The sequence below is a fragment of the Bacidia gigantensis genome, assembly GCF_019456465.1.
Source record: "Bacidia gigantensis strain McMullin 20006 chromosome Unknown contig_255, whole genome shotgun sequence".
Taxonomy (NCBI): Eukaryota; Fungi; Ascomycota; class Lecanoromycetes; order Lecanorales; family Ramalinaceae; genus Bacidia; species Bacidia gigantensis.
In genome coordinates this window covers 1,474,351-1,500,936 of record NW_025408605.1, presented here as the reverse complement: position 1 = coordinate 1,500,936, position 26,586 = coordinate 1,474,351, and the positions used below count along the sequence as shown (strand labels likewise).

The 26,586-nt window shown below is 49.7% G+C and overlaps 9 protein-coding genes across 9 annotated transcripts; 4 read left to right on the top strand and 5 right to left on the bottom strand.

Moving 5' to 3' along the window:
- Positions 1 to 306: 306 nt before the first annotated feature.
- KY384_007207 (uncharacterized protein) lies at positions 307 to 6,408 on the bottom strand (the record flags this gene model as incomplete). Its single annotated transcript, XM_044815699.1, has 1 exon — positions 307 to 6,408. The coding sequence occupies one exon, from the start codon at positions 6,406 to 6,408 to the stop codon at positions 307 to 309; it is 6,102 nt and encodes a 2,033-aa protein (XP_044667573.1).
- Positions 6,409 to 7,219: 811 nt separating this feature from the next.
- On the top strand, positions 7,220 to 7,515 carry KY384_007206 (uncharacterized protein; the record flags this gene model as incomplete). The annotated part of the gene is made up of 2 exons (XM_044815698.1): positions 7,220 to 7,454; positions 7,508 to 7,515. 2 exons carry the CDS (start codon positions 7,220 to 7,222, stop codon positions 7,513 to 7,515), a joined length of 243 nt encoding a protein of 80 aa, XP_044667572.1.
- Positions 7,516 to 8,319: 804 nt separating this feature from the next.
- On the bottom strand, positions 8,320 to 9,024 carry KY384_007205 (uncharacterized protein; the record flags this gene model as incomplete). Its single annotated transcript, XM_044815697.1, has 1 exon — positions 8,320 to 9,024. The coding sequence occupies one exon, from the start codon at positions 9,022 to 9,024 to the stop codon at positions 8,320 to 8,322; it is 705 nt and encodes a 234-aa protein (XP_044667571.1).
- Positions 9,025 to 9,799: 775 nt separating this feature from the next.
- On the bottom strand, positions 9,800 to 11,161 carry KY384_007204 (uncharacterized protein; the record flags this gene model as incomplete). Its single annotated transcript, XM_044815696.1, has 1 exon — positions 9,800 to 11,161. One exon carries the CDS (start codon positions 11,159 to 11,161, stop codon positions 9,800 to 9,802), a length of 1,362 nt encoding a protein of 453 aa, XP_044667570.1.
- Positions 11,162 to 11,170: 9 nt separating this feature from the next.
- KY384_007203 (uncharacterized protein) lies at positions 11,171 to 13,424 on the bottom strand (the record flags this gene model as incomplete). The annotated part of the gene is made up of 2 exons (XM_044815695.1): positions 11,171 to 12,363; positions 12,488 to 13,424. 2 exons carry the CDS (start codon positions 13,422 to 13,424, stop codon positions 11,171 to 11,173), a joined length of 2,130 nt encoding a protein of 709 aa, XP_044667569.1.
- Positions 13,425 to 17,225: 3,801 nt separating this feature from the next.
- KY384_007202 (uncharacterized protein) lies at positions 17,226 to 18,018 on the top strand (the record flags this gene model as incomplete). The annotated part of the gene is made up of 2 exons (XM_044815694.1): positions 17,226 to 17,244; positions 17,342 to 18,018. The coding sequence occupies 2 exons, from the start codon at positions 17,226 to 17,228 to the stop codon at positions 18,016 to 18,018; spliced, it is 696 nt and encodes a 231-aa protein (XP_044667568.1).
- Positions 18,019 to 19,302: 1,284 nt separating this feature from the next.
- KY384_007201 (uncharacterized protein) lies at positions 19,303 to 19,974 on the top strand (the record flags this gene model as incomplete). Its single annotated transcript, XM_044815693.1, has 1 exon — positions 19,303 to 19,974. One exon carries the CDS (start codon positions 19,303 to 19,305, stop codon positions 19,972 to 19,974), a length of 672 nt encoding a protein of 223 aa, XP_044667567.1.
- A 3,773-nt stretch (positions 19,975 to 23,747) lies between these two features.
- KY384_007200 (uncharacterized protein) lies at positions 23,748 to 24,765 on the top strand (the record flags this gene model as incomplete). The annotated part of the gene is made up of 2 exons (XM_044815692.1): positions 23,748 to 24,144; positions 24,200 to 24,765. 2 exons carry the CDS (start codon positions 23,748 to 23,750, stop codon positions 24,763 to 24,765), a joined length of 963 nt encoding a protein of 320 aa, XP_044667566.1.
- Positions 24,766 to 24,956: 191 nt separating this feature from the next.
- Positions 24,957 to 26,132, bottom strand: KY384_007199 (uncharacterized protein; the record flags this gene model as incomplete). Its single annotated transcript, XM_044815691.1, has 1 exon — positions 24,957 to 26,132. One exon carries the CDS (start codon positions 26,130 to 26,132, stop codon positions 24,957 to 24,959), a length of 1,176 nt encoding a protein of 391 aa, XP_044667565.1.
- Between the last annotated feature and the right edge of the window lie 454 nt (positions 26,133 to 26,586).

Below are 26,586 nucleotides of genomic sequence, written 5' to 3'. Positions count from 1 at the left end.
GGTTGTGACAGAAACGAAGGGCCTGCAATGGACGTCACGAGAAGAGAGGGAAAGCATTAAATCGTATCAGCATGCCTTCGCTAAGGATAACCCATATATACTTTCCTCAATTCCCCATTGTTTCCCAACCTGCCCTGATCCACCGACACCGCTTTCTTAAATACCAAGGAAAAAAATAAACATAAAACCAAAGCAGTACTCCAAGACACCGACTAACGCCGCCGCTGTCTCGCTCGCTAGCATCAAAGACCACGCCCATTTCCCTCTCTTTCCCCCAGCCCTAGTCCTCCATCTCCTTTGAACCTCTCACTTCTTGAAATAATCCATCCCACCAACATCCAGTGCAGCAGTAGGCAAATCAGTCCCAATTCCACTATCACTATGATTATGCCCATGCTCTCCATACAGCACCATGCCTCCCTCACTCTCTCCCTTGCCAGCTCCACCGGCTTCTCCAGCGATCAGACTCTCCTGACTAGCGCCCAGCAAACCCTGCTCGCCTGCATCTTGCTCCGCCGCAGCATCAAGCATATCAGATTGGGACCCGATGGCCGAAGGTGCTGCCGGCTCGGCAGGGTCTTCGTCTTCGTCTTCATTGAGGGCAAAGTCTCGCGTACCGATTGTACCGGCTGTGGAGGGCGCATAACTTGTTCTTTTGCCCTCACTGTCCTCGAAATATCCGGTCCCGCTTTCGCTGTAAGAACTCATTGTGCCGGTGTATGTGCCCGAATAGCTCGTTCGCCTTTCTGTCCCTGCCTCGCTAGCCTCAACGCCTTCCTCATCTTCTTCGTCCAAGACACTGTTTTCCTTGTCATCGTCTAGTTGTTCATCGGCGTACATGATACCTGAGGCGGACACTTTGCTGCCACCCCAGCTCGATTTGCGAGACGGAAAATTCGATTTGACGGAGTGAGAGCGCTTCATCATTGCTCCACCACCCCCGCTACCTAGCAAACTGCTAGGTTTGTTGCCTATAGCGGGATTGGCGAGGACCATTGCGCGATCTTTGCTCGCCCCACGATTGCCGGAAAGAGTGCTAAGGCTGAGAATCCGACGGCCACCTGCCTGAGAGGATGCAGCAGTGGAGTTGCGAGCAGAATTTCTGGGCATATTACGGGGTTTGAGTGCCATTCCTATGCCGCTGCTGACTGTGCTGTGATTTGTAGAGGGGGGCGCAGTAGGACGACCTGTTCTCGTAGTCGCAGTGGTAGCGGTAGCATTACTACTAGCGGTCGAGACTACGCGCTTACGGTTCATCTCATTGAGGCTAGAGGGAGGACGGGAAGACGTGGTGGTGAGGAGGGAGCGGGAATGATCAAGAACGTTATCGAGGATTCGGCGCTCGAGGCTTTCTGCCCTGTTCTCCATGATCTGGAGTTCCTCGCGCCGGATGAGAAGGGCTGTTTCGAGGGAAGAGAGATCGGCTTGCATTTTTGATTTTAGGGATGTGAGGTCGGACTTTTCTTTGAGGAGCTGTTCGACGTCCGTACCCAGGTTGGCTTTGTTTTCAGAGAGGTGGACGATGTCGGATTCGACAATGGACTTCTGAGCAGCTCGTTTTTCGAGAGCTATAGCTGCTTCTTCAGCTTCTGAGGCTTTAGTGGCGTCCACTTGCTCCTGGAACGCTCGTTGGCTAGCAACAAAGTCGTTCAGCTGTTCGGATGTAGAAGCTACTTGCTCACGGATCTGTTCGAGAGCGGCTAATTCTGCCCCTGTTTTGGCAGCTTCGGCCGCATGAGCGACGAGCTCGTCAAGCTTCGAATGGACACCGGTGTCGTCGTACTTCTCGAAGGAGGGTAATTCCCTTGTGGCCTCTGCGACAGGAGCAATTGCAGGTAATGGAATGGCTCCCGGAATTGCGTTGACTGTAGTCTTGATCTCTTCAGTCGACATCTTAGCCTGCTCATAATGCTGGCCGACGATGTTAAGAATGTCCTTGATGCCCTCGAAGATCCTAGGATCATAGTCGGAAATATGTGCTTGCAGACTCTCGACACTAGCCAATGTGCGGGCTACTTCAGCTCGAGTAGCTGCGTGCTCAGCCTTTCCGTCTCCTGCGACAAGATCTTCAAGCTTCGAACCAACCTCTTCTACTCGAGCGAAGACTGTCTTGGAATCCTCGCTCATCCGCTCGCATGAGTCAGTCACAGTTGAGCCCAAAGCATCCACAAGCAGTCTCAAGTCCTCAGCAGCTGTCTTAGTAGCATTAAGTGCTTCGGTGGATTGCGCGTCCTTGGAATCAAGCAACTTTTCCTTTGCTTGTGCGGCTAATTGACCGTCGTCATACTTTGTCATGATCTCATCGAATCGTGCATCCAGCTTGCTTGTCAAGTCACTTATGATCTCCTGCTTGTGGTCGGAGTGCTTCTCGAGCAGAATCGTATGATTCTCCTCGTTGTGCTCCTTGATGCTTTCAGATGCACTTCGGCTTGCCTCGAATTCCTTCTCGATAGTCTCTCGCACTTCTCCAACAGTCGCTGTTGCATCAGCAGCCATTACAGTCTCAGCGATGGCATCCAGAGTCTTCGCAAGGTCTTTCACACTGTGATGGTCCTCTTTAATCCTGGCCTTCAGCTCTTCTCGAACATCCTCAAGTATTAACTTCACTTCATCAATGCACTGAGTCATATGATCATGCTCAATTTTGCGAGCTGAGAAGCCTGAAGCTAGTAATTCGTAGCGGCGACTGTCTTGATCACCAAGTTCTTGAATTGACTCCCCAATCTCCCTCAAGTCGTCTTTTGAACCTAGAGTCTCTGGATTTGGCATGTGCTCCTCGATTTGAGTCTTCATGTCAATACACAATGTCTCGAGCGCTTCGATATCTGTTTTGCTGACTCGCTCGCTAGCGTCCAGATCTGAGCTCTTGCCTCGAACTTCTTCCATGCCAGACCGTATGTCTTTAAGTAAATCTTCAATAGTCTCAATGTCATGTTTAGAGGCGCCATTTGATTCAAAGTCTGCAACGGCGTCTCGCGTCTCGCCTAGAAGAGACTCTAGAGTCTCGATATGAGTGACCTTAGCAAAACCATCCGATTCAGATGAGCCAAAATCCTCAACCTTAGCCTTAGTATTCCGTAAGAGGGTTTCAAACGCTTCAATATCGTCCCTTGAGATATTCGTAGAGTGATCCCGATGTGATATACCCTCAACAGATACTTTTAAATCTCTCAGCATATTTTCGAAAGTCTCGAAATCATCCCTGTTTATGGACGCTGTGGGTGGCGGCATGTTATCAAGCGCTTCAACCTTGATGCGCAGCTGTGTGATCATCATTTCAAGCTTGCCAATATCGTTTCTGTATGTTGGCTCTGCTTCCGGATCCGCTATGACCACTTCGCCGTTACGTGAACTCGAGATGCCTCTAGTGCTACTCTGGGCTGTCTGCAATTGATCAAGATCTGAGCGAACACTAGCTAGTCCCTCTTTGAGAGTCTCAAGGATTTCGTAGTTGACTGTCATATCGAGTGGCTTATTGATCATCTTTTCCATGTCACTTCGCAGGGAGTCCAAGCCGTCATTGAAAGCATCTAGCAATTCGCCCGTGCTAGACAGGACACTTTCAGGCCGATCATGTCTAGTGATAATGTCGGCTCGTAACGATTCGTGCCCATCCCTAATAGCTTCTAACAGCTCCTCCTTGTCTAGTGATGAGCCACCCCGAATGAGTGTTGTGGCAAGAGTTTCGCGCAGATGTGAGAATTCATCCCGTACAACGTTCAACGTCGCACTACTGTCTTCAGGATCGACTCCTCTTGGCACGTTTGACTTCATGTCTTCAAGTCCATCTCGGATTGCATCTAGGACCTCTTCCCGCTCGACTTTCTGATCACCAGAGCGAAGCAGAGGGACAAGAGTCGTTCGAAGATGCTCAAATTCTTTTTCCATTGCGTCCAAGAGCTCGACGTTACTGCTTGGAGCGGGTGCCTGGGCCTTCTGAGCAACGGTCTCCTCTAAGTCGTCCCGTAAATGATTGAGAGCAAGTTTCATAGTGTCAATGATCTCGTCTTTACCAGTGACATCTTGCGCTCTGTCGACGTAGGTCTCGATATCACGTCGGAGAACCTCAAGATTGTCTTTCATTGCATCCAGAACCTGTTCGGTGTCGCCACCGTTGGCCTCAGAGTACTGCTTGAACTCGATTCTCATACCGTCAATGAGCTCCTCCATCTTCTCCAGAACTTGCTCACCGACACCGCCCATTGGCGTGTGAGTACCTTGAAGACCCGCTTTGACTGCATCGAAGAGATCGTCGCGGTTGAATTCGATCTCTTTTGAGATTGGTGCTTGAGCAGACAGGCCTTCTCTGACAGCATCAAGGACTTCATCACGGGTGATTTCTGGCTCTCGCGGCGCTTCAACGTGTGGAACAGGAAATTCAAACGTTTCGAGGCATTCACGGACCGTCATCAATATTTCTTCCCGAGTAATGCTTGCGTCAGTCTCGATTGGTGGCGGCTTGAAGTGTTCCAATCCTTCTCGAACTGCGTCCAGGACCTCTTCGTATGTTGCGCCACCAACATCCTTGTTTTGCTCCTGAGGCTGATATTGCTGAAGTCCTTCCTTCAAACACTGGAGTATCTCATCGCGTTCTAAGCCAAAGTTTTGGAGCTCAATCTCAGGCTTGTAGGTTTCCCAAGCCTCGCGAACGGCGTCAAGAATCTCGTCACGCTCAATACCTGCCTGAGGGGCTTGCAATGCTAGTTGTTGCGCGGGGAACTCTACCAGTGCATTCTTGACAGCAGTATAGACTTCCTGACTGTCAACTGAATGCCGAGAAGCTACGGACGACGCCGATTGGCGCCTCCTTTCGCGTATCAGTTCTTCCATATGACTCCTCAACTCGTTCAGGCCATCCTCTACGATCTGCGCGATTTCTTCACGTCCTGGTCCTAGAGCGTCGTCTCTATTTCCTTTACTGGTGGATTCTGCTTGGTCTAGTTTCCGCGCGATATCGCGGCCCATTCCAAGCACCTCGCCTCGCAGCTCTTTCAAATGGGCTTTGACTTCCGCTGTCATTCCGCCACCTTCAGTGATGCTATCTTTCATTTTCTTGAGAAGCTTTTGCAAATCTTCATTGACGAACTCAGCAGCCTTCGGCGTTATGCCAGCCTTTGGACTACTTTGCTGAGGTGCAATGTCCCTGGAGGCTCTGGACAGTGGCGCTGGTCGAAGGTCTGAGTTGCCATCAAAAGTGGGCGCTTGCTGGCCATTACGCAGTGATACTAATGCTCGGCTACCCGCACTCTCTTGTAGGGAAATGAGTATTTCTTCCAGCTTTTTCATGACTTGTGGGTCATTCTTGTCAATCTTCGAAGCGTCCTTCAGTCCCGACAGTGCTGACGATATTGCTTCTTGCCCTTCTTTTGTACCCATGTCTCGCCAAATCTTCTCTAGCAAGGCAATTCCTGCAGGGGTTTCTACATTGTATGTCGAGCCCGAAATGTCTGAAGCATTAAATCCGGGACTGCCCATTCTTGGAACCGAAAAGCTCTTTGGAAGCGATCCGTCGAAATTATGGGGCTTACTGTCTAGCAGAAAGCTTCCCGGCCTGTGACCGAAACTGCTCGCCGCGCGAGAGCTGTGATCTCGATCAGGATCTAGAAGTCTGGAAGAGAGATTGACCGAGAGATCTTTAAGGCTTTTGCGAATGTCCTCGTCGCGCAAGTTAGTCGCTTCTTTGAGACTTATCAGATCTGTAGCGTTGTCTTTGCTTCTTCTGCTCAGTTGTGCCATTTCTTTTTGCAAGCTGGTAGCAATCGTTGTCAGACTTAGAATTTGGCTTGAGATTGCGTCAAATGACTGAGGTGGACGGATGCCCGAGTTCGGTTTGTTAGTGACATCCGAGAGGGAAGTATCAATATCCTTTGGCACAGCCATATTTTGCAGAGCTAGCATTGTCGCAGAAGATGGAGAATTCTCCCCCAGTATCGGTCTTAATGGAGGCCTCGAGGGTCTTATGCTTGGAGTTTCCTTTCCAGTGTCCCTTCCAGCAGGAGTTGGTGTACTCGATCGGCCGGAACCCCTCTCAGGTGATCTGTTTTCGCCATCGAGGCCAGGAGTGCGCGGCGTCCAATCAGTCTTCTCTGGAGAAGGCGTCCGGTCTAGCGATCTGAGCGCGTCGGTGTAGGAATTTCTGTTTCGTAAGGTTCCATTTTGTAGGGACTCCAAGCGCTTATGGCCTTTGGGAATTGATTTGTCAGGTGATTTTGTTGGGGAGGAATTGGTTGTGTAATTGCTCTCTCTAGCTTTGGCAGCAAGCTTCTCGGCAGCGAGAGATATACTTTTGGATGTGTTCGGTTTCGTAGCTGGGCTTGCTGCGCCTGGATTGAGGGGTAATGGTGGAGGAGCGCGATCAGGGTCGGAGCTGTCCCACCTAATGCGAAAACGTTTTGGAGTCAGCTTCATGAAGCTCAGAGAATTTTTCTAGGGGGAGTGTGCCTGAAAGGAATGGCTCATCTCAAGGTTGGGACGTGGCGTACATAGGCACAGATGCTCGCCCAGAGTCTGAAAAAGAAGGCTGATGCTTCAGCACCAGTTCTCGGTCACGGGACTCCTCCCTTTCACTAGATGGCATGGTGCTTTGTCTCACTGGTTGTTGTAGCGAGGAATGGAGCGAAGAATCGGATCAGCGGTTCCTCATGACGACCGTGACTAGGAATGGCAATTCTCTCGGACGTGGATGTTCAAATGTGATTGTCACAGCGATCCTCTTGTATTCACAAAGCCTTGAGTCTGTAGGTGCATTACAATAGCTTTGGCGTTGGGCGCAAACGAGCATCGCCAAAAAGTAAACAATGGCGGCCGAGCCGGCGCCAAGACCGGCGCTACGGTACAACTATATCCCGATCCGCCGCTTAGAAACCTGACCGCACACAAGCTGAAGTACGTCGGTTACGGATCATTTGAGCGCGGCGACAATGAAGTGTGAGTTGGCAGACTGATGAGTATGTGATACGAAAGTACTGACTGTGCTTCCATCAGTCCTCAAAGTTGGCCGCGTAGCCATAATAACACGAGGGCGCTATGCAGGCAAAAAAGTTCGTCCTTCAGCTCTCATCGTCCGAGATCTCTCCATCAGACTGTCGAATAATTTGCGCTGATTCATGAATCTTAGGTCGTTATCATACAACCCCTAGATACCGGCTCTAAAACCCACCCTTTCCCTCACGCCCTAGTCGCCGGAATTGAACGATATCCTTCACAAGTGACCCGTCGCATGTCCAAGGCACGACAGCAAAAGCGCAGCAAGGTCAAGCCATTCATCAAGACCGTCAATTACAACCATTTAATGCCTACACGATACACACTGGAGCTGGAAGGTCTGAAAGGCGTGGTGACGAATGATACATTCAAGGAGGTCAGTCAGCGGGAGGAAGCGAAGAAGACGGTGAAGAAGGCGCTGGAGGAGAGGTATGCGAGTGGGAAGAATAGATGGTTCTTTACACAATTGAGTAAGTGTGGACTTTATGGGCGGATGAAGAGCACACGGCTAATCAGCTTACAGGGTTCTAAATTTCCCTAACGTGCGCGGCTTGACAGGGTCTCAGGTAGCAATTGCAGTCAACCAGTGGGCCTCCTTGGTCTAAGAAAATGGAAAGGCTTTCATATGCGTGCGATACTTGACGAGGCATATTGCCACATTACATTTCCAGACAGTCTTTTCTGTTTCTGCTAAATACACGTGCTCCAACAGATCACTGTACCCAAACAGTCTGCTTGATTTATTTGGACCCCCTGCAAGAGCCTGCCTAATTCAGGTGCAAATCTACAAAGTCTTGTATGTCTATTCTTTGCGTGCCTGTTGCCTTGTCCTCATCGCACTTCTTCAACCCAAAGCGAGAGCACAACTCGGACTCGTAGGAGGAAAATGCTGGGGTACATTATGGGTAAGGTTTGAATAATGAAAGACTTTACAAGCACGGTCTTCGATGGCTCTCTCGTTGCATACACAGGACAAACGATGGCGCCAACGACTTCTAGAATGGAGGACGTATATGCGCTTAGCTTGAGCATTCGTGACATTTTGTTGACGCGGAGCGCGGAGCGGCTCTCAATGGTCGGAATGCCCCCTTTAATGATCATAGACAGGGCATGTCGGAAGTTCACAATTGAGTCGAACGCCTTTTCTGTCTAAAGTCATCGACAAAAGCGGCACCTCGAAATCATATGGTGTATCGAATCAAGAAGGTGAGACAACACTAACGACTTTTATATGCTTTTGCTATGCTTACCTCATGCGGGCATCCGTCGCTGAATCATAACTACGTTACAGTGGCCAATGGTCATGATGCAGAGACTCAAAGCCGCCCAATCCAATCAGTCAACATCCATTTTATTGCCATTCTCGGCATCGTCCACAATTTCATCCGACCTCATCGGCTCTGGCTCTCCTTCTCCATGTCTCCAGGGCTGACTAGGGAGGCGCCCAAAAGTCATCTCTCCTATTCGCTTATAGGCTGTCTCAATATCGGAGCCAAGTTCATAAGCCTTTTGCAGGTTTTCTTCGAAAAGAAAGTAGCCTCGATCAGTCGTGACGAGACGCCTTCCTTCTGTATGCTGTGCGATAATGATAACGTCGTGTAGCGGATACGCCTTCTCGATAAACCTTTGGTGACCTTTTGTGGCAGCTCTTGAGACATCGTCTCCTTCCATGCACCTCCATCCCACGCCTAATGCCCGTTTGAACTCATCTATTTGTAAATCTTGATCTTTTATTGACGACTTTGACGACGTCGATCGGGAAGGCGAGTCTGTTTCAAGGCGAGTTGCCTTTGAAGAAGGCCCATCTGGGGTCGTGGAACTGCTTGGGAAGGCAGATTCGTCGATATCAATATCATGAGAAGGCGGAGTTGCTGGTGGAGGGAGACTGCTTGCCGGCATTGGGATTCCAGAAGCCTTTTCAGGAGAGGATGCTGGCGTAGGAGTGGCAGGCGGGACGGTTGGGTCATGCATGTCGTTCCGTGAGCGTTTTCGATTGTGGTCACCCTGACCAAGTGGAACATCGTAATGTCTTTTATCCATAGTTGGCTTTATGGTAGGTCGATGCACAGAATGAGCTGCTCGTGATATTGGATCAAATTGATGCTGATGTGGATAAAGAACTATGACCGGGGAATCTGAGAGATGGCTGGGATTGAGAGGATACATTACGACGGGAATACAACAAAAGATAGAAGGCGTTGCTTGGTGAATAGTGCCGTGAGGAAGGTCCGATGACGGATTGTGCTCGACGGTGGAGAGCTCGTGGAGAAAGAACGATCGCCATGACTGACGGCGGGTAAGAGCAGCTTACTTTAAGGCGCGCATGCTCACAGCGGCGGGGACCTGAATGTGAGGCTCGCATTGACCAATCCTGATCGTAGCTCTTGCTGGGAGGCTGGGGTTGTGCAGGGATGCGGCGGGCACTTGAGGTGGATGGAGATCGCACCTAGGAAATGCTTGGCATAAATTAGCTGAGTCATCTCAACCCCTTTGCGCTGAACTGTTCCTGCAATGAAGCATATCCGGCTGAATATCAAAAATGATCATCTTTTTCCGGACAGAACCACCTCACTCAATCCACAGCTCAACTTTGCGGTAGCTGGCATCGTTCATCATGAACACTGCCAGCTATTCACGGATTGCCAACAAACTGTTCGGCGTTTTGAGGGACAGGAAAGATCTATGGACGAAAATGCGAGGGTGAACCAGCTTATGAGCAGCTCACACGTCTGACTCAATTGAGATTGTGATTCAATGCTGAAGTTTGCCGTTTTTGGAAACAGATATGAACAAAGATCTACTGCGAGCTATACGACTAGATAGCTCCTGAAGTGTTCAATGGTGACTCCTTGATCGTGCTGTCCCAGTGCGCGGGGTCAGCTAGCCACTCCAACGCCACGATGAACTCCCTCGCCCAGCTATCCACCTCCTCCTGCCCGACCTGACACCCATCCCATTGCACCATCACCCTCGCCGTCTTCTCATCAAGCATGGCGCAGTGCCAGTTCACGATCACATCTATATACATTTCCGCGTTCACGACCGGTAATTCGGCCTCGGCCTCTCTCGCCACCATTCCCCTCGTGTTCGGACTCCAGTTGACGACCTGCCGCTGCACCTGCTCAAAGATCCTCAGGTCATCTGAGTCGAGCTGACTCTTTATCGAGGCGACGGGCGCGTGGGCGTGTTCGGTGAGGAGGCGCTGCTCCTGCTCCATCTGCCTGAGCAGATCCCCGACCGTCTGGTCTTGGTCGACTTTGACGCGGTTCGGAACAAGCGCCATGGTATTCCCAGCGATGGTGACGGGATTAGGCAGGTACTCCGCGACGGCCGGATTCATGAAGGGCCACTGGCGCCCGGCCTGCGTGTTCATGAAGAACGCCTCTGATTGGCCGGTGTGCCGCATGTTGACCAGAGCGCAGGCGGCTTTGAACACGATGGGCTCGGAGATGTGGTGGGTCTGGACGAGGTTGGCGAGATACTCGACCCTGGTGTGGTGTTGGATGCCGGCGAGTCCTGCGCGGCCGCCGTCATTGTCGATCTGCTTCCGTCCGGAATGCTTGTAACCGGGTGGCGGCTGCCATCCGGCGTCGTCGCCGATCAGCCAGCCTGGACAGCGCTGAGGAGGCCACACCGCGTCTTGGAGCGAGCCCACCCCGCGGAATCGGGTAGCGTAAAATTCCACTCCGACTTGTGCAGGCAGCGATTGTTGGTGCTGGTAGAACATGTCTGCGAACAATTTGTACGACGTGGGCGGCTCGATTTCGGTGCCTCCGAGCAGTTGCTCGAGATCTTCACGGAGGGATGCCAAGGACAAAGCATCGACCAGGACATGATGGATCAAGACCACCAGCCCTGCAGTCTGAGTACTTTTGATGTTGGCGATGACAAAACGTGCCAATGGTCCACCGTTTCGAGGAAGGACAGTCTTTTTGTGTACTTCAGGAAGAGTGAAACCGCAAAGATCATCCGGTGTCTCAAGCTCCGGCGCTTCAGTGATTACAGTATCGGACCACTTGGTGCTGGCTCGCAGGGCGACGAAAAGCGGAGTCTTGTCGAATTTCATTGTGATGGAGCGCAGTATCATCCATTTTGCTAGAAGAGACTCCAGGCTTTCTCTCAGCCTCATGACGCTTGTGCTTCGAGTGACAGAAGCCAGTCGGACTGTGCCAGCCATTTTCCGCGTTTATGGGAAGTAATCTGCATTGACTGCGATCATTGGGAAGACGTCCTCAACGTCATCCCACGTCAACCCTATTCTTTCGACAGCTAAGCTCACTGACTCTCGTGTCCGCGAAGTCAAAGCCTCATCTCCTCCGGTATGTACCATGTCATGCGCAGTTGGCGGACCTCTTCTAGGTACATCCCTCCTCGAGCTTTGATTCGTACTCTTGCTGTCATTCAACGTTTGTGCTAAAGCTTGGACGCTTTCAGAGCAGTAAATTTCTTTTGTCGATATGTCCTTCTTTAATTTTCTCTTGATGTAAGCTTGAAACCGCGGGATGTTGATGCTATCAGCCAGTTCATGTATTGGTTTATCCAAGGGTAAGCTTTCTTTTGGTTGACCAAGTAATCTCGAGAGTATATCTACCAAAGCTTGTTCTATCAGCCCGAGCCAGGAATACGTTAGAGAATTTCTATTTGGCGTTTCTTCCTCCGGAAATCTATTCTGCGCTTCAAGGTAGGTCATCACGACGTGACGTAATTCATCCTTCGAAATCTTCCCAGATGTCGTTGTTGGGAACGTTTCCATCCCTAGATCTCGCAGTGTAAGGTAGGCTGTTGGTACATGGCCTGCGCCTAGTGCTTTGGTCACAAGCGCCTGCATTGCTTCGATAGGAAACGGACCAGGCTTCAGTGGTTGTATCACAGCCAGTGGAAGCTCATCAGCTATTTCATCGGGTACGCCAATGACCTGGGCAATCACGCCCGCTTTATTCAAACATATCTCAATCAAAGCTGGGGATAGATTCTTGCCAGCCCGGATGATAACGACTTTGTACCGACCAAGGATGTAGATGGCGCCCTCATAACTCATTTTGGCTTCATCACCGCTGTTGATCCACAGCCTCTTCTCGTCGCTATAGAATGGCGTATTGTCTCCGTTCAGATATCCCCTTATAAGAAGGTCTCCGCTGTAATGCAGCTCCCCTACTTCGCCTCGCCTCAAGATCTTCCGTTTCCCGGGCTCGCAGATCTTGATTTTCGTACCGTTTGTCAGGTTACCCACATTTATGCAGCCGTCTTCGAAGCTCAATTTTTTCTCCGGAAAAATCGACATAACCGGCGCGCCCTCTGTCATTCCGTATGCCACCAGTGTTGTTGCACCTAATTTGGTCGAAACAGCTTCTGCAATCTCAGATGATATGACAGTACCACCTAATCCAACGTTGTGAAGGGACTTGACTCGCGAAGGTGTGAAAGTCGGGTGGTTCAATAGAGCAAATATCAAACCGGGAACAGCTGTAAGGTGTGAGTTTCAAAGCAAGGGGGTTATTGATACATGGTGCCCCACCTGACATGTGAGAACATTTGTGAATCTCTATTGCATCAAGAGTTGATTCAGCATCGAAAGCTCTTGATGGGTAAACAACCGTTGCTCCGGCTGTCCAGAAAGTGATCAATTCGATCACAGCAAGCATGTGGGCAGGAGGTAAATGATGTGCCAGACGATAGGATGGCTCCAAAGGTCGACGCTGGACTCCAGCCGTGCAGGTCGCCCATAAACTCCTGTTGGTATGAGGACACGCCTTGGGAAGCCCTGATGTGCCACTGGTGAAGACTATTAAGACCACGTCACTCTCAAGATCCTCCACTCCTTCAATGCTGGAGGTTTCAATTTTGTCAGGACTATGCGAATCTAACAACAGTCCATTGCATGAAACCCATCCCGAAGTCGACTCCCCATCGAGAACACCTTCTACGACAACCTTCAGCTTGATGTTGGGAAGTGCAACGTCAGAATACTCTTGTATTGTATTTACATCTGTTCTGTCGGTCACGACCAGCATATCAGGCTGTACAGTATTCAAATAATGGCTGATCTCTGGCTTCCTTGAAATAGATTTTGGATCTAATGGAACGAATGCGGTACCAAGCTTTGCACACGTCCAGAACCATAGGGCCCATTCAATGGAATTATGCAGACACACAACGGACTGCATGCCTTTACGGATACCATGTCGGTAAAGTGAGGTTGCAAGACGGTGGGATGCCTCATCCAGTTGCTCATAGGTCCATGTCAAACAGTCTTGCTGCCTCAATGACGGATAGCCGGTTGCTGGTAGGAGGTCACTGGCTTGATGCATAGATATGACGGCTGGAACTTTGGCTTGTAGGCGTGCTGCGTCTGCCAGCAAGCTTCTCAAGGAAAGCGGGTGGCCAGATAGCGGGGCTCCCTCTGCCTCGGACAGTTGGGTGGCAGCGATCTCACCGTCCATCGCACTGGTCAGTATGGATGCGCAGGTGTCGAGCAGCTTCGATGGGCGACTTGGTTAGCACTGCTCGTCCGACATATATTGCATGGAACGGCTGAAGATAGGCAATCAGAGGGAACAAAGTCACTAAATAGGGCCACGCGTTCCATTACTAGTCATTACGAAAGCTCTATTTTCGATGAACAGCTGAACTTGCGTAACACAGGAGCGTGATGGGCATATTTCGCATCAGGCATGCTGAAATCCCGTAGCGATGTGGCCGAAGGATCTCTAGCCCGCTGAACGGCCGTCGTGATAGACGTCCCACTCAGTAAGTTCACATCTCTCAGCTCGTAGAGCGAGCAGTGTGTCAGAGAGAATCAGACTTTCGAGTCTAAAGAGGCCAGAGATAAAATCTTCTCGTTGCTAGGACTGAGCAATGACGGAGCTGTGCTGATTCCGATACCAAATTATGTTCAGCCTGTAGGAGACTTGCTAGCAGACGTTACCCGAGCCATGATTAGGAGGGCAAAGTGCCTGGACCTAATCTTGACTGGTCCAGCAAACCCCCTTTCATCGTGGACCATCGATTGGCTGAGTGCCAAGACACCAAAGATTGCGAGTATGGAAACGATTTTAACCATATCGATGATAACCAACCCCTGAGACAAGCTAAAGTTTTGAAGGTACGAGGCATATTCATTGGCACAATTGAACAGATAACCTCACCTTTGGGAGCTGAAGACCTGTCATACCAAAGCTTGTCTCACGTTCCAGTCCAGTCGAGGCAGCAAGTCCAAGAAGAGAGCTGTATTATGAAAGTCGACCTGATGTCCTCAAAAATCACCTCAGGTGCTTTGTGGAGTCTTTTTCTGACACTGAAGGGGGGCTGTCGTCGAGGTTTGTCTCATGGCTCGACTGGAGCGCATTTTGCCTCCATTGTTCACGGAGAGACATGGATCCCGACCCGTATCATATTGCTTACGAGCTTGAGGAATCAGCGCATTTACAATATCAGAAGCGCTTTGCGGGGTTGCTGAAGGCCAATGCCAGTCTGACGATTGAAAAGACAAACCTTGGGGATTGGATGATAGTACGAAATGCTTTTTTGATCCGATTACTCCTCACTTTCGCTTCTACTAGGTATTGTGGCCGATAAATCTGCCGATATTCTTGTTAATCCTAATGGTAATGTTCCTGGGTGTGTTGACTTCGAATCTCTTTGGCCAAGGCTGGTTCTGGTCATCAGTGCTGATGAGACTTGTCGGTTGGCTCGGAACCGCTCTATTTCTAGCACTCATCTTTGACGTCGTTGTGACCGTGCGCCACGTCGCAACTCAGCAGAAGAGACGACCCTACCGCCAGCAGCTCCACAGCTCTTTCAATTCCAATCAAAGAATCGCAGTTGACGACAACGGGGTGTTGTGTATGGTCGACAAGTTCGCAGACACAGGAGATTGCATATATTTTCTGGCTGGATTATCAAAACCAGTCATTTTAAGAAAAATTAGCAGCGATGAGAGTGCGAGCCGAAGGCTGAAATATAAAGTAATTGGATCGTGCTGGGTTGGGTTTAATCGCAACGATACGCTGAAGTATATGCCTTTTCTTGAAGAGAAGAATCCGGGGCCACTTCGCGACTCTCTAAGTTTTAATGATCTCAAAGAGCGTGCAGAAGCATGCTTTCAGCTGTACCAGAGAGAGAAGATGTGGAAAACCCTTGAGTTGATCTAGTGTCTTACTGACACTGTGGACTAGTCCTGTCATTGAAATCTTCTTGGATCGACACAAGACCCGATTTGATAGCACTCGCTGGACCAGGATTCACTGACATCTTCAACCTTTTGATTGAGATTGTTACCGCTGTGGGATTGCTACCACTTCTGGACACCGCCGACATGGAGGGCAGCTCGGACGTGTCGATAGAGCCTAGTATCCGCCTCTGGATGAAATCATGATGAAGTTGTCGGCCTTACGTAGCCCTTCAGCGTCACCGTTGCTATGCTGAGATATTTCGAACTTTCTTTGCGCAGATCTATGACTTGAGTATACAACGTTGGCCAATATCTCAGCTTGAACTTTGAAGACTCCCTTCATATGGTTGCTCCCATTTCCATAGCTTCGAGTACCTGAGAAGACTATCAAAGTCACTCCTAGATGATGAACGCCTGACACCTCCATCTTCACAAATCTATAAGCTGAACGACCTCTTCGCCTTCTCTCGGAAAAAGATGTCATACCAATCCCATGCCTTCGCATGTGTCTAAAACACATAGGACTCTTTAGTCCAAAGCCAACACAAGAGCTCATAGCTGGCCTTCTTTTTGGCAATTTTTAGCATCTTCACGATGGTTAGGAATTGGTTGAAACGCTCGTACGCTCAAATTGTCAATGATGGGTCAGATATCAACGGCATATTTACACCAAAGACTACGTCCTTGGCTTGTTTTGAGCGTGCGCTGTCTTCCCCCCCACCAAGATGCGCACAGGGCTGAACAATGTGGCCTGACTCACCGATCTCGTACGATACCTTGAAAATGAGATCAGAATCATGAACACCAAAAGTCCCTCGATGAACAATGAACGCAGAATATTTATTTTCGGGGTCTTCAATCAAAAGCACTGCGCCATGGACAAGTCCTTCGCCCGTCCTGAATCGCCAACGCATCTGCTCTTGTTCTCATAGCCTTGGGCATGAATTAGCCGAAAGCTTTCATAAGATCGAGCGGGATCTTCACTCATTGTACATCGCACTAGGACTTAGCTGTATCTTGGCCGTCGACGGCGCTCATGATTTGGGTGCGGCGGGGGGTAAGATCGGCTAAATATACAACAGACGAGGCTGAAAGTCCAGACAGAAATATTTGAATCGGGAGGGCGGGATGAATCACCTATACTGTATGAATCCCTTTGACTTATGATGGCCTTGTCGTCTTTTCGAATCCTTCCATCTCTGCACCTGAAGGTTTGCAAGACTTGGAAGGCCATCTCAGGTAAATCAAAACTCATTGGCTTCACACCTGCACGATGACTTCGACCTGGTCTCTCGCATTATGGCTTTTACCATTCCTGCATGTGATCATTGCCTCACCACTGTCTGAATTGCCGAAGAGTTTTGAGGGCTCCGTTCCTCGAAGTTTGACAAAGCGGAACACCTTCGAGGTCGATACTTCTTGCACTGCCAGACAGCAGGCGATTATCAACGAAGCAATCAGTGGAGCAACCACACTCGCTGAGTATTCAAAGCAATTTGGCGTCGATTTCAATCCTTCGAAGGAGGAGTCCTACTATGGGTCAAGCATCTTCGGGAAAGGCTGCCCTTACCAATGCGATGACAAATTGGGCGGACTTACCATTCGACGCAAGTCACATTCCTAGACTGTTAAAATCTGTTGATAGCAACTCATGTCGATGTAGGGGTCTTCTGGGATATTGCGACATGGGGTTCAAAGAACGATCCCTTTGCAGACCCTCGCCTCTCGTACATCCTCTCCACTTGCCGCGATATCGAAGGCCTCTGCAACAGTAGAAACGGAATTCGAGCGTATGTTATCAAGGAAGAAGCACCCACAATCGTGATCTGCCCTGCGTTCTTCAACCTTCCAACATTAAGAGCCTCTCGAGACAGTGTCACGGGAAGCGAATCAAGGAATGCCAGATATTGGAGTTTCTACTACAGCCAGGCGATGATCATGCTGCACGAGATGACCCATTTGCGAGCAATCACGCGAACACCAGACTTCGGATTCATTGTCGATCAGGCATACGGTTTCAAGGGTGTTGTAGCCCTTGCATCAGAGACAGGTAGTGGCCTTACCTGCCGAAATGCAGACTCATATGCTTGGTATGCAACATTAATCTACTACTGTAAGACTCCAATCATCCAATCACGAGTACTAGACCTCATTCAATGTACTGACTGATGTTCTGTAATTGTGCAGACCAATTTACTCAAACTCTCGTCGATCCAGCGAACAAGAAACCTCGACCTGGCGACGAGCTCCTTACCCTGCCGCCGGACACGACTGTGGCGAGTCCTGATGACGACGATCCAGCGGACGATGACTTCGAGCCTACGCAGACCGTCAGCCCTTCGGATGTCCCCAGCGTTGCCTTGACATCCGCCGCTTTATCCACGCCAACTGATCCTGCTCCCGTTCAGTCTACATACCCTATCCAATCACCAGGCTGTCAAGTGGCCAGCTCACCACTCGCCGCCCCGCCCGTCCTCCTCTTCCTCTCCGACGGCAGTAATGCCACCCTCGATCAATTACTTTATCTACTCCAAGAACCAATATGCACCGGCACATGCAAGATACCCGAGGGTATCCCATCCAATGTCGCTGCTGCAACAGGCGATGGAAATTACTGTGAGATTGCTGTTGCTATCTCCGACAGTGTGGAAGGCTGGATGTTTACAAATTCGCCACCCACCGGTGTCGAGGCTGAAGAATGTTGGGTTAGTACGCAAGACATTATTGACGATTGTGTTAAGGCGGATTTCTCGAAGCATGGATGGTGGAATGGAGATCATGTTTATCAGTATTATGAAGCTGGGTACAGGGCGCTTAATAGTCCGAGTGCGAAGCATACGAGTAAGTTGACGGCTTGGCTGTGAAACTCCGACATTTCGTAGGGATCTCTGGGATACAGTCCATAAAAATGCTGGCTTGGTGAGTAGCCTGGTAAAGTCTGAGTTGCGGATGACAGCATACAAGCCAGTTTCTACCAAATCGAACCGTGACGGCACATTATAGCGACAAGTATGTAGGTGCCGTGACCAAACCTTCCGGCACTACTTATCCTGCATGCAGCCTTGCAAGGCTTTCTGTGTTGAAAATCGAACTTCTCGTTGGGTCTTAGCTATCCTTAAGAGAACCCATTGGTTGTAAGCCGTCAAGGTCCATGTATAATGTGATAAGGCATATAGCGACAATGCAGCAGAAAACAAATACCTCTCAAAAGGCAAGCCTAATCATGTAAGAAACACCGCGGTCCAATGACTTCAACTCCAAACCTCGTGAAGTTGGAGCTTAAGCAGGTTCGTTTCAACCCCATGCAGCAGGCTACCAGCAAGAAATGGATGAGGGCGGAATGCCTGGACTACATACTTTGAAAAGGTCTTCCCGAGATATGAATCGTTATACTGAGCCCAATTCGATGAAGGTACCTCGGGTTGCGACACATCTGCAACCTTTCATTTGAATGCTAGTCAACTCGTTGCTGGAAGGGGGAAAACAGATGTGCTTGTGAGCATGGCGGCGTTAGAGACCGCTGTCTGTATGTCGCAAAAGAGTGGGCCATCTCAGCCTGACCAACGCATTTTCTCCCCTCAGTGATGCAAGGCATATTTTCCTCCACAACGTCATTGAGAATGCAGCATTAAAACGACCAATGAAAGGCTCGGCTTTGTCCGATGTTTCGTTCTATTCCCGCTTGACGCTTGTATGGCCGACCAATCCCAACTAACGCTCGCTCGTATGCAGCAAAGATCGAACGGCTTCGCCTTCTACATGCATATGCAAACAAGGCTAGCAATTGACATCGCCGTGCTTCATACAGGATGTGCCATTCCTGCACATCTCAGAAGAGGCACAGTCGATGACTAGCCATCATGTGGGCAATCACGAGCCATGCTCCCATCTCCAGCAGAAACATCTTCACACTAGTCAGCCTCACATGTACAACTACGATTTTCAATCTGTCGCACGAGAAAAGAGAAGAGAGTCCTGCACGCCGCGATAATCTGAATATTGCAGATCTCGTCACCCTTGAACTTCACCTCGAGTCCAGGGCCGTTTCTTTACTTATTCAACGTCCAGCCGCTTCTCATCTTCACTGACCTACCAACGATTCAGCCTACCACCATCTTACCTATTTCATTGAAACTCAAGGAGTCACCATGCGCTTCTCCACCGTCTTCGCCCTCATCAGCACTCTCATCCCCTCCTTCACCCTCGCTTTACCATCCCCTCAGAATGCACTCTCTCCCCTCGGGCCTCGCTCGCTCAACATCTATGACCACCAAGAACGCGGCACTGGCGAAGACCTCTTCACAGCTTTAATCATGGGCATTGCCGCCGCAGCCGGCAAAGACCTGGCGTCCGTATTCGGTGTCAAGCCGCCCACCTGCTGTGACAATGTAGATTGGCCGTGTCTAATCAACGCCGGCAAATCGAAGGATGGCCACGGCTTCCAAGCCTGCTACGGACCCGGCACTGATGAGATCTACGATTTCGACGTCGAGGTCATGAAGTGTATCATCGACTTACATTATCGGCAGCCGTATAAATGCATTGATGTCAAGGGCTCGGTGTGTGGAAACGGCGCAGGCGCTGGCAGCGGGATTATGAAGGGCGAGTTGGGCTGGTGGGGCAAAGGTAGTAGTAAAGCCAATTTGGTAAGTGACCAGGATAGTAAGACTCTGCAAGCGGCGGCAGAGACTATGAGGGGAGTGAAGATCAATTATGCCAAGCCCAGTAATGGGGCTATACTGCTGGAGGTTGTGAGTGATACGAATGACTTGTTGAGTTTGGAGATTAGTTTTACGGGGCATCAGGGGAAGGAGTGTTGATTTCCTTCGCCTGTGCTTGGCGGGTCTAAATCAGTAGGTAGGGTTTGCGGAAGTGGAGCTAGTTGGTGCGATGAGAAAGCATTTGAACTGTTCGAAGGAGGTGGGGAAGGTTTGCATCTGGATGTTATGGCTCATTGGTGGGAGCTATGGAACGATAGGTCGTTCGTCTCGAGTATCGACTGAAGCTGTATTAGAAGATGGTTTAACCTCAGGACTTCTGTGGCAAGTGGTGACGTAGAATGACGGACATCCTGCGATGAAGTAGTCATCAAGTTTATATCTTAAATAGCGAACGAGGTTTTTGAGACAGTTGATCCAGTCTGGGACTACTACTTTCCTAAGGCATTATATGCTAAAAGGGGGGACATAAAGAGTATATACTAAAGATATTTTATTAGAATTTTAATTAGATAGCTAGTAACCTAATCATCTTTCTCTCTATTATCTAAGCCTATTCAATTCCTACTTAGGCCTTTTTCCTAAAGTTATTAAAAGGGTTAAAAGTATTTTAATAGTATTTAATAAAATACTTTCTCAAGAAATATGATAATAAATAATAGTATAATAATGCGCTATAGGAGTAATTCATAAAAAAAGGTAGGGAAAGAAAATAAGAAAGTATATACGGCGCATTATGCGGCTTGTCCGGGTATTATATTAGACCTACAAGCTGAGCTGGGGGCACAATTATGTCAGCTTCTTCTGCCAAGCAATTGAATAACGTGGAAACGAGATCCTCCCTTCGCGATTTACCGCAATCTTGAAACAGCTGAAGTTGACGAGGCTTCTACTACCAATGAAGTGCTGAAAAGCTTTCTTGCTAGAGTTCCGGACGATATGTCAGTGTTTGAGTCGCCAGCAAGTGTCACACTGCTCGCTCGTGAGATAGGTCGGCGCATATTCACCTTCATGATGAGAGCAGAAGAGGAGCTCGACATCGAGATGTCCTTAGCAGATGTCGGCGTGGACTCGCTCATTGCGATCGAGATTCGGAATTGGTGGAGACACGCTTTCGGGTTCGACGTTACTATCCTACAGATCATGGGGGTACAACATATTTCCCAGCTTGGTCAGTTGGCGGCATCAGGACTGAAGGAGAAGTATCGGTTTGATCCAGGGAGAGCATCTGCCTCCAATTAGAATCAATGTGAGTACCCTAGGTGGTGACAGGAAAGGAAGGAAGCGAAGAGAGATCTCCCCTTATCACTTACACGTCCATTTATAGATTCTCAGCAGCGTCGTAATTCCAAATCTAGCCGGGTCTGAAGACTTGTCAGCACAGTCTCACGTAAATATGTATTGGATGCTGTATACTCGGTGAGAACCAAATTGAGACCATCAATATTATGTGAATGTTGACAGTCTAACAGATAGCACGATCAATTCTGAATAGATGGTCTCGTTGAAATCTGTAAGAACCTGATGGCCAGAGCGGTAGCGAGAAGATAGAAAGTGGCCAAGGGATAGCACAAGCGAGCATCGAGGGAGCACAGGGCTAATCAAGACTACTATGGATTTGAAGCTGATAGCGCCCAATGGCTGGTAAAGCTGAAAGAGAAGAAGGCGAAAAGCGACCTCGCCGTGTACACCTGCTCAATAACTGATTTGTTCGACGTCACAGCCTTGTCGGTACAAATAAACCAGATCGTGGTTCAACATGTCAAAACAACCTTGATCTTTCTCTGCTTGCGTTGCACGCCATCTGCATGTCGTAGTAGCCTGTGGTGCACAAGCAGTAGAGGTATTTATAGTCGCCGCCGTACTCGGCCTCGCAGGCGTTGTAGAGTACGTCGTAAGAGCACGGGGCGGCAGATTGGCATATTTCGAAGGCAGAGAAAAAGTCTAGACTTGTGGTTGGAGATGGGGACTGTTGTTGGCGACGACGAAGGTCGACGGAGGGGGAAGGGGTGATTGTTTGGGAGTGGGAGAGGGTGGTGAGGGAGAGGAGAAGGAGATGGCACGGGAGACTGGGGAGATGCATATATTGGGGAACGGTGGAAATTCTGTGGTGGGAGAGAAGGAAATGGGGATTGGGCTGGAGGAGGATCGAGCAAGAGGGTTGATATATCTATTTTTGGCTAGATGTAGATTGTGTAGTTAGTGAAGGTAGAAAAGGCTAAGATACTGAGGATTTGATAAGACGTAGATTGTGAAGAAGGCAAGTGTACGCGATTTAATGGGACGGTGTGCTGCATGGTGTGCATGAGGTGAAAGCTAGAGGATTGGCACGAGGTATGGAGCACCGTGGGGCATTTTTTGCAATTGTAAACGTAAATTTTTGTGAACGTTCTAGAATCCCTACACAGTACCTTGTCGGCCACTTCAAGGGTGCAACTAGGATGTCTTATGATACATTCTGGGAAGGCTTATGAAGGCTGGGACTGCCCCTTCGTTGCATCAGCGATTTAAGTCAAGGTTGGCCTCGGGCTTGCCCCTATTGTCACGATCTCGTAAGTCCGATAAATTCCGGGTTGCTTGGCGTCTGTCCTAAAAGGTCTCTGAGATCACAATGTTGACTTCAAATTCTTAGATATGTCCTGTTTTGCGAATGGACGAATTGAACACAGTGCCGACGGCTCTTTGTTCTGTACTATAACATGGCCATTTGACACTTGATAATTGACATGCGTCCTCCTTTATCCGTTCCGCATGCGGCAATATCGCCTTCTTCATCAAATCCCTGCCTTAAGGAGACCAAGGTGAACAACATGCACCTCGACTATCTCCCTCTCACTCGCCATCTCATCCGTTCTGTTGACTACGCAACATGAGTACTAACAAACCCTCTCCCTTGTATGCCACTACTACGATGCAACGAATACCTAGACCTCCAGAGCCCCCTGGCATCGTTGAAACAACCATTGCGCCCCTCCTCCGCCATCCTGCGCACGTCCTGAATGCATGGGTTCATTTCGTTGAACACAATGCCAACCTATATCTCAACCCTCCTCCTCAGCTTGTGCACGCACCTCGACTTGAGCGACTCGTCCACGTTGTTCAGTCGCAATCCTACACCGCTAAGGCATACCTGAAGTTTTGCTTTGTGGGTACTATAGATCCGGGTGACAAAGCAGCAGGGACAGGCTCGAAGGCATGGAAAGGGGTGAAGGATCCGTGGGCTATCTATCCTCATACAGAGGCTTGCTACAACATTCCTTGGGGCTCGGTAGCTGCATTCTTCATCATGTGGTTCATCATCTGCCCCCTCCTATGGCTGTTTTTCTGGCGACTGGGGGTCAAGAAGTTGTTTTGGTTCACAATCGCTGTAACGAGATGGGCGATTCGGGTTGGCACACGGGCTGCGGCATCGATTCAGGCATGGGCAAGGGAAGGAGACACTATGGAGGGAGAAGAGCATAGGGTGGGAGCGGAGAATCCAGCGGAGGAGACATGAGAGGACACACCGCGAAGGAACCCACGACGCCAGAGAAAACTCAAGCGCTACGACTTGCAGCTGTGATTGATCGATAATGGATGTTCTCATAGAGCGTCGAGTCAACACAATTGATAAATGGGGAATCGATCTGATCACTCAATCACAAGAAAAACGAATTATTCAATCAAATCTCCTCCTTGCAATCTGACTCGGTCAATCTGCAGAATGAAATTCAATATTCGCACCAAACAAGCATGCATGTTCATGATCGACAGAAGAAATTCAAAATCTCGCGCTACTCCACCATACGTCATCTATCTTCAAGGATATTTACCCCACCTCCGCTTTTCCGATATTTCATCCAACCCACCTTTTTTCGACCCACCATCTGCTTAGCATGGATTCAAATGATGCGACGTACACTTCTCACCACTCTCTCTCCCCTGGCAACACCGCCCTCATCACCGGCGCCGCATCCGGAGTTGGTCTCGCTGTCGCAAAGCTCTTCTACCAAAAAGGCATGAACATCGCTCTTGCCGACCTTAACGCATCTGCCCTGTCCAATGCCCAGAACGCTCTCCTTTCCCCTAGTCAGAGCAATAGTGCCGCAAGCTCAACGGACACCGCCGTCGCCGCCGGCATGGTGAAAACTTACACCATCGACGTCTCCTCCCTCTCGGACTGGAAAGATCTGAAAGCACAAGTCGGGATGGATTTCGGTCTCATACACGTGCTGATGCTGAACGCGGGGACGATGAAGAAAAGTGGGTGGGAGGATGTTGAGTATTTCCAAAGTGTGAGCCTCTCTCCTTACTTGCTGCGTTCCCATGGCCACTCTTTTTCTTTTAGACCCCACTCCTTCGTCTCTACCATTCTATCCTCCAATGCTAATGCTTGCCCTCAAGATCATGAACACGAATTACTTCGGCATCATAAACGGCATTTCGACCTTCCTCCCTTCCCTCCGCAAACAAGAGCCTGCATCCACTTCCATTATAATCACCGGCTCAAAGCAAGGGATCACAAACCCGCCCGGCAGTCCGGCCTACAATGCCTCTAAAGCCGCCGTTAAGGCCGTTGCTGAACATTTATCGTATGATCTACGGGATACAGGGACGGATGTGTTCTTGTTGGTGCCAGGGTGGACGTGGACGGGCATGACTGCCGGGGGGAGGGATGGAGAGAAGCCCGAGGGGGCATGGTGGCCTGAACAGGTGGCAGGGTATTTGGAAAAGAGGATGGGGGAGAGGAGGTTTTATGTGATTTGTCCGGATGAGGCGGTCAGTGAGGGGATGGATAGGAAGAGAGTGCTGTGGAATGCGGGAGATTTGGTCGAGGGGAGGCCGCCATTGAGTCGGTGGAGAGAGGGGTGGAAGGAGGAGGCGGAGAAGTGGATGAGTGAGCAGCCAGGCTAGAGGGAAATTTGGGAAGGGTACGTGCAAAGAGTGAGCAAGAGAAGGCTCCGTTGCTTTCACTGTACATATTTGAGAGCCGTAAATCTTGCTCTCTAGTAGAGCTTTTCATCATTGCTTCTTATAATCGCATCAGCTAGATTAGCTAGCCTTCGGCATCTTGAGGTAGCAATGATAGCGAGCGGCATGATTCATCAATCCGACTCGTCATCTGAGAACTCCTCGTCTGAGTACACACCCTCGGTCCCATTTCGTTTAGCCGCCCTCGACTTGTCAAGGCCATCCCCGACATATCCCTCCTCGATTTGGCTGCTCAACACGGAGTCGACCTCGCCCCACCATCTCAGAAACCTCTGCACGCTCATTGGCAGAAGCGGCAATCCCATGAACGCCCTTGCATAGAAAGGTTCCCTGATCTCTCCCGCCTCTCCATCATCGATCATACGCACAATTTTCACAGCCAGTTCTGACACCGGAACGACTGGTCCCACGAACTTTTGCATTCGACCCTGCAATTTCATATCCTTGAACAAAGCCGTATCCAGTTGGCCAGGAGCGACAAGAATAGTCTTGATCTGTGGCGCTCGAGTCCGAAGCTCTGCAGAAAGAGAAGTGTGATATGCTGACAGCGCTGCTTTTGACGCCGCGTAGGGTGCTACGCCCACCGCACAGATATGGCCCAGTATAGAGGCGATGGTGACGATAGAACCCCCATTCTCGCGAAAAGAGATACCCTGCAAGAAGAGCCTGGTCGTACAGAATTGAGACAGCGTGTTGACCTGGAAGATCTTCTCGACTTGCTCCGTGGTGAATTTGGCTATTGAGCCATGGGTATTGATACCAGCATTGTTGATCAGAATAGTCGGCGTGCCCAGATCTTCACTTATATGTTTCCAGACTTTTTCAATATCTGAGGATTTGCTGATATCGCAGTGGTAGAACTTGATGCCATCCGTCTCATTTCTATGCTCCTGTTCGGGCACAGCAATGTCCAACACGGCGACGCTGACGCCTCGGAGGCCAAAGATCTCAGCGATACATCCACCTAATCCGCCCAGACCTCCTGTGATCACGACGACCTCACTCGACCAGTCGACATGTCGTGGTGTGCCGTACCCTAGTCTGTGGTCTACAATCTTGAGAACATGGTACAAGCAGACTATTGCTGCGAATGCAGATGTGAGAATGAAGGATGTTGAGTTGTAGGGTGCAGCGAGGGCGCGGAGGCAGAGTGGGAGTAGACAGGCGATGAAAGGATGGAATATAGACTTTGAGAGGGCCGAGAGAAGGATGTCGATGGAGAGCTGAGGTGTAGAGAGACTGGCAGGTCTGGACCTGTCAGTCCTATGGCTCTTCAGCGACGGTGCCATATTGGTGACGGTTGCGGCTGTAAGGTGTGGGAGATTTCAGGGGAGATTGCGGGGAAGCGGGACCTAATGGTGGGGGGCTTATAGGGCTTAGTGCCCCCGGAAGTGCTCCTCAGCCTTGTATCTAATTGACACTTTTGTTGCCTAATGACTCAGTCCTTTCGAATGCCGTTTCTCGACTGTAAGCCGGCAAGTGTCACATCCTGACTCAGTATGTGAAGTCATTGAGTATGGAGAAGCTACTAGCAGTAAATGATCTTGCGCCCTGACGTAGTGCATGACACTCAGCCAGTGGCTTTGTTTACAAGCTTTCCTCGTGACAAAACCTTGTACAACACACCTTAGATGTGTCAAGATCTTTTTCTTACTCCCATGGATTGTCACGCTGAGCTTTCACAACGCTATATCATTCCTGTTTCCAGCTTTCTCTCTTCTCTGTTAGTACCGCAACATCTAG